Source organism: Colobus angolensis, unplaced genomic scaffold (assembly GCF_000951035.1).
Source record: "Colobus angolensis palliatus isolate OR3802 unplaced genomic scaffold, Cang.pa_1.0 Scaffold34, whole genome shotgun sequence".
In the NCBI taxonomy this organism is placed as follows: Eukaryota; Metazoa; Chordata; class Mammalia; order Primates; family Cercopithecidae; genus Colobus; species Colobus angolensis.
Genome location: NW_012116710.1, coordinates 6,344,045 through 6,358,647, shown reverse-complemented (window position 1 = coordinate 6,358,647; position 14,603 = coordinate 6,344,045). Strand labels below are relative to the sequence as shown.

At 49.0% G+C, this 14,603-nt stretch overlaps 2 protein-coding genes and 1 pseudogene across 3 annotated transcripts in view; all 3 read right to left on the bottom strand.

Annotated features, from left to right (window-relative positions):
- The window catches only part of SUPT5H (suppressor of Ty 5 homolog (S. cerevisiae)), a 35,416-nt gene extending 24,894 nt beyond the window's left edge, over window positions 1-10,522 (bottom strand). Inside the window, exons 1-3 of one of the 2 annotated variants that reach the window (XM_011952437.1) lie at window positions 10,430-10,522; window positions 10,092-10,178; window positions 1,931-2,096 (exon numbers count right to left, since the gene is read on the bottom strand). In XM_011952437.1, coding sequence (XP_011807827.1) covers window positions 1,931-2,096; window positions 10,092-10,166 — 241 coding nt within the window. In that variant the 5' untranslated portion in view covers window positions 10,167-10,178; window positions 10,430-10,522. The remainder of the gene's footprint in view (window positions 1-1,930; window positions 2,097-10,091; window positions 10,179-10,429) is intronic. The other variant, XM_011952436.1, reaches the window with a different exon arrangement.
- A 1,634-nt stretch (window positions 10,523-12,156) lies between these two features.
- On the bottom strand, window positions 12,157-12,544 carry LOC105519157 (metallothionein-1E). Its single transcript, XM_011952439.1, has one exon. It carries the CDS (start codon window positions 12,483-12,485, stop codon window positions 12,300-12,302), a length of 186 nt encoding a protein of 61 aa, XP_011807829.1. The 5' UTR covers window positions 12,486-12,544; the 3' UTR covers window positions 12,157-12,299.
- Window positions 12,545-12,925: 381 nt separating this feature from the next.
- LOC105519228 overlaps window positions 12,926-14,603 on the bottom strand; it is a 7,799-nt pseudogene continuing 6,121 nt past the window's right edge.

Sequence of the window (14,603 nt, the reverse complement as noted above, 5' to 3'; positions counted from 1 at the left end):
AAAAAAAAAAAAAAAAAGAACTTTGGTCTAGATAATAAATTGTATGCATGTGTTTAAATATGTATGAAGATGTTCACAGCATTACTGCATGTGCTGTGACACAAACAAACTTCAATATCCAACAAGAGCCTGGTTAAATAAAACACATTACACAATGAAACACTGTGCAGTCATTGGAAAAAAACAAATATTGTAATACTAATGATGATAATACTGACAGCAGCTAATGTTTATTGAGCACTTAGGCGCCAGATGACGTTCAGAAAATTTTCTTTTTTGAGACAGGGTCTCACTCTGTTGTCCAGGCTGGAGTGCAGTGGCTCAATCACAGCCTACAGCAATCTCGACCACCTGGGCTCAAGCGAGCCTCCTACCTCAGCCTTCTGATTAGCTGGGACCGCAGGCACAAGCCACCAAGCCTGGCTAAATTTTTGTTGTCGTTGTTGTTGTCGGACATGGGGTCTTGTGATATTCAAATTCCTGAGCAAAATAATCCTCCACCTTGGCCTCCCAAAGTGCTGGGACTACAAGCGTGAGCCACTGCACCGGCCCAGAAACTTTCCTTATACACCTTGAGTCATTTAACCTAAGCTGTCTCTGTTTCTTTACTTTTTCAACTGTGGAATGATAAAAAGCAGTTTACAGAAGAGTAGTTGTAACGTGGACCTATGTAACCTTAATAAATAACAACCCTGTTTTCTGAGGGCTTTTCCTAGGTTGGGCATTACATTCTAGGTCGCCATCAACTTAACGAGCTTTAAACACATGGTCCCCCAAATCCTCCCCATATCCCTGCTGTAACAGAAAGAACTATTTCCCCCCTTGCACTGAGAGAGGAGGAGACTCAGTGATACACAGGACGCTGGCCAGGGCTACATGGAGAAAACAGTGGAGCCAGGCTAGAAGGGATCCAAATCTGTCAGACTACCTTTTCAGGTTACCTAATTTCAAGTCATTTGAGCTTTCCATGATAAGTACAAACCACTGTCAGATTTTAAAAGATCATAATGGTGCCAGGCGCAGTGGCTCACGCCTGTAATCCCAGTACTCTGGGAGGCCGAGGCAGGTGGATCACGAGGTCATGAGTTCAGACCAGCCTGACCGACATGGTGAAACCCTGCCTCTACTAAAAATACAAAAATTAGCCAGGCGTGGTAGCACACGCCTGTAATCTCAACTACTCATGAGGCAGAGGAAGGAGAATCACTTAAACCCAGGAGGTAGAAGCTGCAGTGAGCTGAGATCGCACCACTGCACTCCAGCCTGGGCAGCAGAGTGAGACTCCATCTCAAAAGAAAAAAAGATCATAATGATACTGTGATTGTGTGTGTTTTTTTGTTTTGTTTTTTGGTTTGAGACCAGCCTAGCCAACATGGTGAAATCCCGTCTCTACTAAAAGTACAAAAATTATCTGGGCATGGTGACAGCCGCCTGTAATCCCAGGTACTGAGGAGGCTGAGGCAGGAGAATCGCTTGAACCCAGGGGGCGGAGGTTGCAGTTAACCAAGATCGCACCACTGCACTCCAGCCTGGGCAACAAGAGCGAGACTCTGTCTCAAAAAAATATACGGATATATGGCCGGGCACAGTGGCTCACGCCTGTAATCCCAGCACTCTGGGAGGCTGAGGTGGGTGGATCACGAGGTCAGGATATCGAGACCATCCTGGCTAACCCGGTGAAACCCTGTCTCTACAGAAACTACAAAAAATTAGCTGGGTGTGGAGGCACATGCCTATAATCCCAGCTACTTGAGAGGCCCAGGCAGGAGACTCGCTTGAACCTGGGAGGTGGAGGTTGCAGTGACCTGAGATCGCACCATTGGACTCCAGCCTGGGCGACAAGAGCAAAACTCTGTCTCAAAAGAAAGAAATGGAACTAAAAAGTAGAAGCTCAGCCTCTGCTCAGCACTGGCCCAGCACTGTGACATACCAGCCTCGTCCAGAATGAAGCCTCCATGGCGGGGTTTCTTGGGGGGTCGGTCATCATCTTCTTCCTCCTCTTCCTCATCATATTCCTCCTCCTCTTCCTCCTCTTCTTCTTCCTCAGGCTCTTCTTCCTTCTCACTGCCCGCTGCACTCCGCCGTTCTTCCTCTACCTACAGGGGTCAGGCAGGGTTGTAGCACCAGAATTCTACTACCCCAAAATCCAAAAACCAAGTTCCCCACCCTAAATCTGACCTCAGATCGGCCTGGCCAATCACAGCCCCCTTTGCTCTGCATACACCCCTTTCACTCTAGCCTGCTCTCTGGTTACCATTCTACCTCAGCGACAGCACTGCCATCTCCCCAGCCACTCAACCAACCCTGAGAGTTGACCTGGGCTTCTCCCTGCACTAGATTTCTTGCTCACTTTCTACCGGGTCTTTAACTATAATAGCTCGATGAAGCTTGGTCCATGGGCCTCATTTCTTTTCCTTTCTTTTTTTTTTTGAGATGGAGGCCCACTCTGTCTCCCAGGCTAGAGTGCCGTGGCACAATCTCAGCTCACTGCAACCTCCGCCTCCTGGGTTCAAGCAATCCTCCTGCCTCAGCCTCCTGCATAGCTGGGATTACAGGCGTGCGCCACCACACCTGGCTAATTTTTGTATTTTTTTAGTAGAGACAGGGCTTCACCATGTTGGCCAGGCTGGTCCTGAACTCCTGACCTCAGGTGATCCACTCGCCTCTGCCTCCCAAAGTGCTGGGATTACAGGTGTTAGCCACAGCAACCAGCCCATCTCTTCCCATTCAACAACTCCCCAAGGCCATCTTGTCCTCCCCCTTGGTGGTTGGGGGACATCTCTGTGACAGTGACTCCCATCTCTGTTTCTAGTCCACACTGCTCACCAGATCACTGGCCAGCCCTGTTGCTAATTCTGTGGCCATTCTGTTTTCCCTACCATCCCAGCAGCATCTGGCACCCCAACCATGCCCTCCCTGGAGAAATGCTCCTCTCTTGGCTTCTGCTGTACCATGCTCTCCCGGTTTTTCTCAAAATTCCAACGGCTCTTCTTCAAGCTCCTCTTACTATTAACCTCTTCAAGTCTGACATCAATTACCAGGGCTCAGTCCAGGGCCACTTTGTTCTCCCTCCATACACTCTCTCCCTGGCCATTTTACCTTCCATGACCTCAGTTCCTGTCTCTACAGACGACACCCTCATCTGTCTCTAGATTCCCACTTTTTTCCAGAATTCAAGACCTCCATGCACCAGCAGCATCCTGGATGCCTCCCCCAGATGTCCTCTGAGCCCTTTCATACCCACTGTGTCCCAAACTGACCTCAACGTCTTCCCCTAGACCTGTGCTGGCCTCCTCCAATTACCGACAGGCACCAAATCCTCATCCTTTCTGCCTGTGAACATCATTTCTCCAACCCATCCCTTCCCCTAGCCCCATACATCTGAGCCTAGGCCAGGACACTGCCCTCTAACACCTGGATCCTTACCCTAGCCTCCTCCCTACTCTCCTGGCCTCTAATCCCTCTTTCCATACCAGCAACAACATTAATGGATGCATACTGAACTTAATCTTTAACTCATTAACTTCACAACTTCTTCCATGTCATTGCTACAATCCATTTACCTAATACAGGTTGAGCATTTCTTTTTTTTTTTTTTTTTTTTCTGAGATGGAGTCTCGCTCTGTTGCCCAGGCTGGAGTGCAGTGGCCAGGTCTCAGCTCACTGCGAGCTCCGCCTCCCAGGTTTACACCATCCTCCTGCCTCAGCCTCCCGAGTAGCTGGGACTACAGGTGCCTGCCACCTCGCCCGGCTAGTTTTCTGTATTTTTTAGAGAGACGGGGTTTCACCGTGTTAGGCAGGATGGTCTCGATGTGACCTCATGATCCGCCCGTCTCAGCCTCCCAAAGTGCTGGGATTACAGGCTTGAGCCACCATGCCCGGCTGAGCATTTCTTTTTGTGTGTGTGTGTGTGTGTGTGTGACGGAGTCTCGCTCTGTTGCCCTGGCTGGAGTGCAGTGGTGTGATCTCGTCTCACTACAGTCTCCACCTCCGGGGTTCATGCCATTCTCCTGCCTCAGCCTCCCCAGTAGCTGGGACGACAGGAACACACCACCAGGCCTGCTAATTTTTGTTTTATTTTTTAGTAGAGACAGGGCTTCATCATGTTAGCCAGTATGGTCTCTATCTCCTGACCTCGTGATCTGCTCGCCTTAGCCTCCCAAAGTGCTGGGATTACAGGCATAAACTACCGCGCCCAGCCAGGCTGAGTATCTCTAATCCAAAAATCTGAAATCTGGTCAGGCACAGTGGCTCACGCCTGTAATCCCAACACTTTAGGAGGCTGAGGCGCTGGTGGATCACCTGACATCAGGAGTTGAAGACCAGCTTAGTCAACACGGTGAAACCCCGTCTCTACTAAAAATACAAAAGCTAGCCCAGTGTGGCAGTGGGCACCTGTAATCCCAGCTACTCAGGAGGCTGAGGCAGGAGAATCACTTGAAACTGGGAGATGAAAGTTGCACTGAGCCGAGATTGTGCTACTGCACTCCAGCCTGGCCAATGGACTGAGACGTTGTCAAAAAAACAAACAAAACAACTGAAATCTGAGAGGCTTCAAAATCTGAAACTTTTTCAGCACTGACATAATGCTCAAAGGTCATGTTCAGGCCGCATGCGGTGGCTCATGCGGCTCACTTGAGGTCAGGAGTTCAAGATCAGCCTGGCTAACGTAGGAAAGCCCCATCTCTACTAAAAAAAAAAAAAAAAAAAAAAAAGACACAATTAGCCGGGCATGGTGGTGCATCTGTAGTCCCAACTACTTGGGAGGCTGAAGCAGGAGAATTGTTTGAATCTGGGAGGCACAGGTTGCAGTGAGCCAAGATCGCACCACTGCACTCCAGCCTGGGTGACACAGTGAGACTCTGTCTCAAAAAAAAAAAAAGGTCATGCTCAAAGTAAATGTTCACTGGAGCATTCTGGATTTTCAGATTAGGGAATGCTCCAGTGTAAATATTACAAACCCCCCCCCCAAAAAAAATACAAAATCTGAAACACTTCTTGTCCCAAGCATTTTGGATAACATTCAATGTGTATTTTCTTCAAATCTATTCACGTTCTTTACATTTCTATGTTATGCAATGTTTCAAAATTTAAAACTTTTTGAAGGTTTGTCATAAACACAAGGTAACTATAAAGATAAAAGCAAAACAATGTTATTAAGATCCAGCAAGATACTGCTGCCTGCTGCAGGCTCTAAGTCTAAGGCCTATTCTCCCACCTAGAGGCGTTCAAGACCCAGAAGCAGTAAAATGAAACTTTCCCATGACCCAATCAAGACAAGACACACAACTGAAAAGGAAATATTCTCACTAAATGATTCAATGTAGCTTCAGGTCTTGTCCTTATTCCACCTAAAAGCACCTCTCATCATCCCCAACCTAGAATATACGGTACAGTCTTGGAAAACTGTGATCTAAAACATGAACCTGCCAGGCGCGGTGGCTCAAGCCTGTAATCCCAGCACTTTGGGAGGCTGAGGCGGGCGGATCACGACGTCAGGAGATTGAGACCAACCTGGCTAACACAATGAAACCCGTCTCTACTAAAAATACAAAAAAATTAGCTGGGCATGGTGGTGGGCTCCTGTAGTCCCAGCTACTTGGGAGGCTGAAGCAGAAGAATGGCGTGAACCCGGGAGGTGGAGCTTGCAGTGAGCCGAGATCGTGCCACTGCACTCCAGCCTGGGCAACAGAGCAAGACTCTATCTCAAAAACAACAACAACAACAACATGAACCTGACCATTTGGTCCCCTGCCCAGCTTCAGCCAGCCTGGACTAGAAGCACATGCTCAGCCTGCTGCCTCTCCCCATTTCCCACCATTCAGGACTGCCTCCCCAACACCAGGCCTCAGCTGCACTTAACTACTTGGACCATGCTCTCTCAGTGCTGGCCATCATCCATGCTGGTTCTCTGTATAAAAAGTCTCCTCTGGGGCTGGGTGCAGTGGCACGTGCCTGTAATCCCAGCTACTCAGGAGGCTGAGGCAGGAGAATCACTTAAACCCAGAAAGCAGAGATTGCGGTGAGCCGAGACTGTGCCACTACACTCCAGCGTGGGAGACAGAGCGAGACTTCATCTCCAAAAAAAAAAAAAAAAAACCGGTGTGCCCCCCATTAACACTTCACCTAAAATATTCCCTCCCTAGCTGGGCATGGTGGCTCACACCTGTAATCCCAACACTTTGAGAGGCCAAGGTAGGAGGATCACTTGAGCCCCAGGAGTTTGAGACCAGCCTGGACAATCTGACAAAGCCCCGTCTCTACCAACAATACAAAACTTAACCAGGCATGGTGGCAGATTCTTGTTGTCCCAGCTCACTGGGAGGCTGAAGTAGGAGGACTGCTTGTTCCTCAGGAGATTGAGGCTGCAGTGAGTTGAGATCACACCACTGCACTCCAGCATGGATGCAAAGTGAGACCCTGTGTCAAAAAAAAAAAAGGGCTGAGCAAGATGGCTAATGCCTGTAATCCCAGCACTTTGGAAGGCTGAGGCAGGCAATCACTTGAAGTCAGGAGTTCCAAGACCAGCTTGGCCAACATGGTGAAACTCCACCTCTACCAAAAATATAAAAATTAGCCAGGTGTGGTGGCGCACCCCTGTAATCTCAGCTACTCAGGAAGCTGAGAGAGGAGAATTGCTTAACCGTGAGGTGGAGGCTGCAGTGAGCCGAGATCACGCCACTGCACTCCAGCCTGGGTGACAGAGCAAGACACCGTCTCAAAAAAAAAAAAAAAACCAACCTTCCTCCTGCAGGCAGCCATCCCCGCCCCCTCTTCCCCAAGCAGAGTCAGGCACATCCTCTACGCTCACAATTCTCTGTGTTCCCTCCATCACAGCCCTGACCACTGTAAGCCTCCCAATAGTAGGGCCCAGTCCATCTCAGGCACCGCTGGGTCCCCCAACATCACCCAGCCCAGGGCCAAGCACAGAAGACTTCAGAAATATTTGCTTAACACATAATCTTGACTAGCCCACAAAGAAGCACGTTTTAACAACCCAAACTATGACAGGACCACAGGCTGATTTCTAGGAACCTTGTCATCAGTCCCCCTCTGCCAGGTCCCAGAGAAGCCTCTTTCCAAACCTGGCTCCTCCCTCCCAGTGGAGAGAGTCCCTGCCACTCTCTGCATCACCTCAGGGCTTGGATATGCTCTTACTGTCCTCAACATCCCCTGCAGTAACTGTGTATCTATAAAACTCTCTCTGCCCTGAGACTGAGATCTCTGTAAGGGAGGCTATGACCCCAACATGACAAGTCAAGGAACATTTGTTGAAATAAATGAACAGGTTACTGTAGCTGTGATGGGCGAACCAGCAGCTCCACTCAAAAGTAGCTCATTATTTGCCATCCATCCCTACCTGTCTAGCCACAGAACCCTGTCCTGCAAGACCATGTCACCATTTGGCTGTCTGAAAAGGTCATCCAATCCTGTCCCTGGCAGTGGGGACAGGCCTCACACTGCCCTCCTGCCTCACCTGGTAACTGAAGAGGAGCCAGCAGGGAGGGGTCAAGTATGGTATAGTGCTGGGGAAGTGAGACTAGTACAGTGCAAACGAGAATGTGCCAGCCAGGAAATGGAACTGGGGATCTTGGTCTCATTTCCACCAGACTTTAACCAACAAGCAGTGTCTCCAAGCCATGAATCAGAGACCAAGAATCCAGTGCTACAGCTTAGAGAAAAGGCCCTCCCTGTCACTCTCCCACTCACCCCTCCCCTACCACAGCATCCCAATTTCTCCAACTATTCACTACCAGGCACCTCCCCAAAGGGCACAACAAAGACTGGCAATCAAATGTCCACATAGGATAAGCAGGCAACATAAATGAGTGGGACGAGTCACCCAAAACACATGGCACTCTCCATCGACCAAATGTTTTCCAGAACACAGCCACGTGAAATCTCTTCCTTTTCTTCACTCTGCCACGAGGCAAGCAAGATGATAAATGGCAACTAACATATCCTGGGAACTGGAGAAAATTCCCCGCTGTAAGTAGGACAGCCACTCATCAAGCAAACGGCTGCTCTGCAGAACAAACCTGGGTCCCAGGGTGCCAGCTCCTTCCACTTTCCCAGAAAAAGCAAGAAATCTTAATCCTTATGTTAAATCTCCCTCACAAGCATTGGCTACTAATTTAAAAAGCCAATTGAAGTTTCTGTGCATCAAACAAGAGATCTACAATCACCCTGTCACCTGTTTACTGGTTTATGATTGCTGCCTACTAAATATCAACTCCGAAAAAGTAAAGATTTCCTACCAGACACCTGGGAAGTAAGTGCAACACAGTAGTAGATGGAAACATTGATTTGTTCAACAAACGAATAAAACAAAAATAAGTTTAAAAGTAGGATACTGGGCTTGGTGCAGTGGCTCACGCCTGTAATCTAGCATTCTGGGAGGCCAAGGGGGGTGGATCACCTGAGGTCGGGAGTTCAAAACCAGCCTGGCCAAAATGGCGAAACCTCGTTTCTACTAAAAATACAAAAATTAGCCTGATGTGGTGGTGGATGCCTGTAATCCCTGCTACTCGGGAGGCTGAGGTTGCAGTGGGCCGAGATCATGACTATGCACTCCAGCCTGTGCCAACCTATTGAGATGCTGTCTCAAAAAAAAAAAAAAAAAATTTTAATGGCAAATAAAAGAACATTTGAAATCAGAAATGCCCCAGGAAATGTTGGTTTTTTGGTTCCCGAAACAGAGGTACTCAAGAGACCTAAAGCCAGAGTGATCCTTTCAAAACATTAGATCACATCTTCACTTGCTCAAACTTTTTCGAGGTTTCATTTTACTCAGTTAAAACCAAATTCCTTACCACAGCTTTCAAAATCCTATACGACCTGGCTCCCATAAATTCTTTGTTGTACTCACTCTGATCCAACCAAACTGGATCCTCTTTTTTTAGGCGGTGGTGGGAAGACAAAGTCTCACTCTGTCACCCAGGCTGCAGTGCAGTGGCACAATCACAGCTCACTGCACCTTCACCTTATGGCTCAAGCGATCTTCCCACCTCGGCCTCCCAAGTAACTGGGACTACAGGAGCGTGCCACCAAGCTCAGCTAATATTTTTGTAAGACAGAGTCTTGCTCTGTCGCCCAGGCGGCAGTGCAGTGGCGCGATCTCAGCTCACCACAATCTCTGTCTCCCTGGTTCAAGTGATTCTCAGCCTCAGCCTCCTGAGTAGCTGGGATTACAGGTGGGCGGCATCAAGCCCAGCTAATTTTTTTGTATTTTTAGTAAAGACAGGGTTTCACCATGTTGGCCAGGCTGGTCTTGAACTCCTGACCTCAGGTGATCCACTGCCTTGGCCTCCCAAAGTGCTGAGATTACAGGTGTGAGCCACCAAGACCGGCCTCAGCTAATTTTTTTATATTTTTGTAGAGACAGGGCCCCACTATGTTGCCCAGATTGCCCTAGAACTTCTGGGCTCAGGTGAACCTCCTAGCTTGGCCTCTCAAATCCTCGTTAATCCTTGAACAAGGCAGACACACTTCCATCTTTGCACATGCTGGTCCCCCTCACTGGAATACTCCACTTCCAGCTAACCAAGACTCACTCCCTCACCTCCAACAAGTCATGCTGATGACCCTATTGCAAGTGCAACCAGGACTCTCCATTCCCCTTTTCTGTTCTCCTTTTCTCCAGAATACCTTCTGGCTTACTATATAGTTCATTCCTTGGCTATATTTATGTACATTCCCGCAGGCAGACATTTTTAAAATCTGCTTTGTTTACTGGTGTACCCCAAAGACAAAGAATTGCACCTGGTACGTAGTAGGCACTACGAATAAATTTCTGGAATGACTAGACGTAACCAAAAAAAAAAAAAAAACAACTAATACTAAGTGCTTACTATACGCACACAGACTAAACTTTAAAAACATCACCTGTTATCTTACCTAACACATTTCTGGCCTCCAGAAACTGTCCCTTTGTTTGACTTCGACTTACCTAATTCTCTATCTCTTGTGACAATCTGGGAGTTCCCAGAAGCCAGAGTCCGCTGTGAACCCCTCGAGCCTCCCACAGTGGGTTTTCTACCCGGAGTCCTGCCCCCAGGTGCAATGTCTCCCCCGGCGCCCCAGCCACAGACCTCGGCCTCCTCGCCGTCACTGCTGCGCTCGCTGTCCTCCTCCTCGGAAAAGTTGCTGTCCTCGCTGTCCGACATCTTCCGCTGCTGCTGGGAAAGACAGCAGCCACAGCGCGTCCCACAATCCTGCTCGCCACCCCGAGCCTCAGTTTCCCCGTCGGTTCCCTGGGAGAAGAAAACCCCTTAGCGCGCTTCCGGCAGGCTTGTTTTGGCAATCGCGAACTGGAGTGCAGACCCCCTCCTACGCCACATGCTAGACCTCCCCAGTTTCCAAATCTGTTCTCCACACCTCCTCGGCCTCCGGCGGCCCCCGGAACTGCCACCTCTGCACACGCACTTACCACTCGGGCTCCACCTCCGCCTTCGGTACCAGCTGCTGTTCGCACGACGTCCGGCTGGGGGCTGACGGGTCCTCTCGCGAGAACCTATCCGTTGGCCTCACCTAAGACGAGATTTCCGGGGCTGGCCCGGGCGACGCACTTCCAGGTCGCCATCTTGAGAGAGGCAGGGCTAGTCTAGGCGGAGTGAGGGGGTGACATCTGCGGAGGGTCGGGAGGGGAAAGGTGCTTTTTAACCGCCAACTCGGCGTTTTCCAGGCTGAGACTCGTGTTTGAATTGAGTGAGCCGTTTGTTCGTTAGTCCAGCACTAGCGCGGTAGGCCAAGCCGCGGGGAGGCCGGGAATCAGCGAATAGCAAACTATTAAAGAAACCAGGCTTTATCTCCTAGGCCCTGTAAAGCATCCCTAGGAGATACGTATCCCCATGTTGGAGAGAACGCTGAAGCTCAGAAAAATAAACTCAGTGGAAAGCGTCAGACCCAAGCCTCCTCGCCAAGTCTGAGTGACCGTGAAAGCCCTTATTTTTCTTTTCCTTTTTTTTTTTTTTGTAGAGTCGGGCTGTTGCCCGGCCTGGTCTCAAACTCAAACTCAAAAGCCATCCTCTGGCCAAGTCCTTCCAAAGTGCTGAGATCACAGGCGTGACCTGCCACGCCCGGCCCAAGTCCCTATTTCTCTTTCCAGGCTTCCTAAGTTCATTTAAAGCCTAATTTATCTATCAGTAATGACAGCTGACGAGTAGTGGCAGAGTGGACAGGTGTAATGGAGAGATGAAAAATGAACCTTCGCCTGTAATCCCAGTGCTTTGGGAGGCTGAGGCGGGAAGATCACGTGAAGCCAGGAATTTGAGACCAGCATGGGCAACAAATTGAGACCTCATGTATCCAGTTTGTGTGTGTGTGTGTGTGTGTTTTTAATGTGGTGTGGTGGCTTGTACCTGTGGTCCCTGCTACTCCAAAGGCTAAGGTAGGAGGATCACTTGAACCCAGGTTGAGGCTTCAGTGAGCTATGATTGCACCACTGCACTCCAGACTGGGTGATCGAGACCCTGTCTCTTAAAAAAAAAAAAAAAAAATTAAAACAAATATTAAAAAATTAACCTGATAGGGGAAATTTTAAAAATCAGAAGCCTATGTCGGGCGCCGTGGCTCATGCCTGCAATCTCAGCACATTGGGAGGCCGAGGCGGGCGGATTGCCTGAGGTCAGGAGTTCGAAACCAGTCTGGCCAACATGGTGAAACTCCGTCTCTACTAAAAATACAAAAAAATTAGCTGTGCGTGGTGGCGTGCGCCTGTAATTCTAACTACTCGGGAGGCTGAGGCAGGGGAATTGCTTGAACCAGGGAGGTGGAGGTTGCAGTGAGCTAAGACTATGCCACTGCACTCCAGCCTGGGTGACAGAGACAGAGCAAGACTCTGTCTCAAAAAAAAAAAAAAAAAAAATTAGAAGCCTCAGGACATACTGGTAAAATTTCTTACATAAGTATGATACACCTGTATTCAATTTACCTAAGCTTAATGTATACCTACTTAGTTACTGGGGAATGGGGTGCAGTTATGATGGAAGCAGGCAGTGAATATACCTGCAGGTGCATGTTTCTCCCCAAAAGCACACACTCCCCAATCCAGCAAAACCAAATTGAGTCCCAGATAGATTGGGGAGGGGCTGAGCACTCTATAGAAAGGTGTTTCCTCTTCCTTAAGCTTGGTTCTTTTATTTTTTATTTTTTTTCAAGTCAAAATTCTTTTATAGCAATAAAACAATCACATATTTAATATAAAAAGAAATGCAGAAAATGGCTCAGTGTTGTATTACAAAAAAATCCAGGTTGTGCAGGTTACTGTATTTACATCTGGGAGCAGAGTTGTCCCCACATCAGGCACAGCAGCTGCACTTCTCCGACGCCCCTTTGCAGACGCAGCCCTGGGCACACTTGGCACAGCCCACGGGGCAGCAGGAACAGCAGCTCTTCTTGCAGGAGATGCATTTGCACTCTTTGCACTTGCAGGAGCCGGCGCACGTGCAGGAGCCACCAGTGGCACAGGAGCAGTTGGGGTCCATTTCGAGCCAAGGAGATGCTGGAGCTCCCGCCGGTAAGGGAAACAAGCAGTCAGGCAGTTGGAAAGTGCACTAAGCTTGGTTCTTTTAAATAGCAGCTCTTGAAAATAGGATTCTCGGCCAGGCGCGGTGGCTCATGCCTGTAATCCCAGCACTTTGGGAGACCAAGGCGGGCAGATCACCTGAGGTCAGGAGTTCAAGACCAGCCTGGCCAACATGGTAAAACCCTGTCTCTACTAAAAAAATACAAAAAGTAGCCGGGTGGCGTGGTGGCGCACACCTGTAATCCCAGCTACTCAGGAGGCTGAGGCAGGAGAATCTCTTGAACCCGGTAGGTGGAGGTTGCAGTGAACAAAGATGGCTCTAGCCTGGGCAACAGAGCAAGACTCCATCTCAAAAAAATTAAAAAAAGAAGAAAAGAAAATAGGATTCTACATATAAAATCACTGCTGACACTGCTGCAGAAAGGCATTCCCTGCAGAAAAGAGAAGGTACAGCCATTTTCCCCCCATGGAAGTTTCTTCCTTGGTGGATCCACGGTTCTGAACTCAACTCTGGTAGCACATCAGAATACTTGAGAAGATTTTAGAAAGAAAGAGTTGCATAATTAGCCCTAAACTGGAAACATACAAAAATTAGGGCCGGGCGCGGTGGCTCACGCTGGTAATCCCAGCACTTTGGGAGGCCAAGGCGGGTGGATCACAAGTCAGGAGTTCGAGACCAGCCTGGCCAACATGGTGAAACCCCATCTCTACTAAAAAGAAAGTGAAAGGAGATGTCCAGCATGATTCCATTCATATGAAACTCCAGAGCAAGCAAAACCAACCTATACAGACAATGCAGATTAGTGGATGTCTGGGGCTGGAGAGGGAGATGGAAATTGACTGGGAAGGGAGATAAGGAATGCTTTGGGGTGATGGAAATGTGGCCATCCAGTCCGCTAGCCAGTGCACTCCAGCCTGGGTAACAGAGGAGACTCTGTCTCAAAAAAAAAAAAAAAAGGTCAGGTGTGGTGGCTCATGCCTATAATGCCAGCACACTTTGGGAGGCTGAAGGGGGAGGATCACTTGAGCCCAGGAGTTCAACATTAGCCTGGAGTGGCCAGGCGCGGTGGCTCACGCCTGTAATCCCAGCACTTTGGGAGGCCAAGATGGGCGGATCACGAGGTCAGGAGATAGAGGCCATCCTGGCTAATATGGTGAAACCCCGTCTCTACTAAAAATACAAAAAATTAGCCGGGCGTGTTGGCGGACACCTGTAGTCCCAGCTACTCGGGAGGCTGAGGCAGGAGAATGGCGTGAACCCGGGAGGCGGAGCTTGCAGTGAGCCGAGATCGGGCTGCTGCACTCCAGCCTAGGTGACAGACAGTGAGACTCCGCCTAAAAAGAAAAAAAAAGGAAAAAGATTAGCCTGGGCAATAAAGGGTAACCTCATCTCTACAAAAAATACAAAAATTAGCTGAGTATGGTGGCATGCACCTATAGCCCTAGCTACTTGCGGGGTTGAGGTGGGAGAGTCACTTGAGCCTGAGAGATCAAGCCTGCAATGAGTTTTGATCATGCCACTGCACTCCAGCCTGGGCGACAGAGTGTGACCCTGTCTCAAAAAAACATACGGACAGATGCCGAGTCCAGCCTGTGTGGCATAGCGAAACCCTGTCTCTAAATAATAAAATAATATAGATGCTCGGGCTCCACCAGAGACCAATTATCAAATTATCTGGGCTGGGGTCTGGCCATCAGTATTACTTGAAAGTTCTCCAAGTGGTGGTCTGGGCACGGTGGCTCACATCTGTAATCCCAGCACTTTGGAAGGCTGAGGCGGGCAGATCACAAGGTCAGGCATTCGAGACCGGACTGACCAACATTGTGAAACCCCATCTCTACTAAAAATACAAAAATTAGCCAGGTGTAGTGGAGCGCGCCTGTAATCCCAGTTACTCAGGACTGCGCCACTGCACTGTAGCCTGGACAACAGAGTAAGACTCTGCCTCAAAAAGGGAAAAAAAAAAAGCAAAGTTCAAGTGGTAATTATTATTATTTTTTTTTGAGGCGGAGTCTCGCTCTGTTGCACAGGCTGGAGTGCAGTGGCCAGATCTCGGCTCACTGCAAGCTCCGCCTC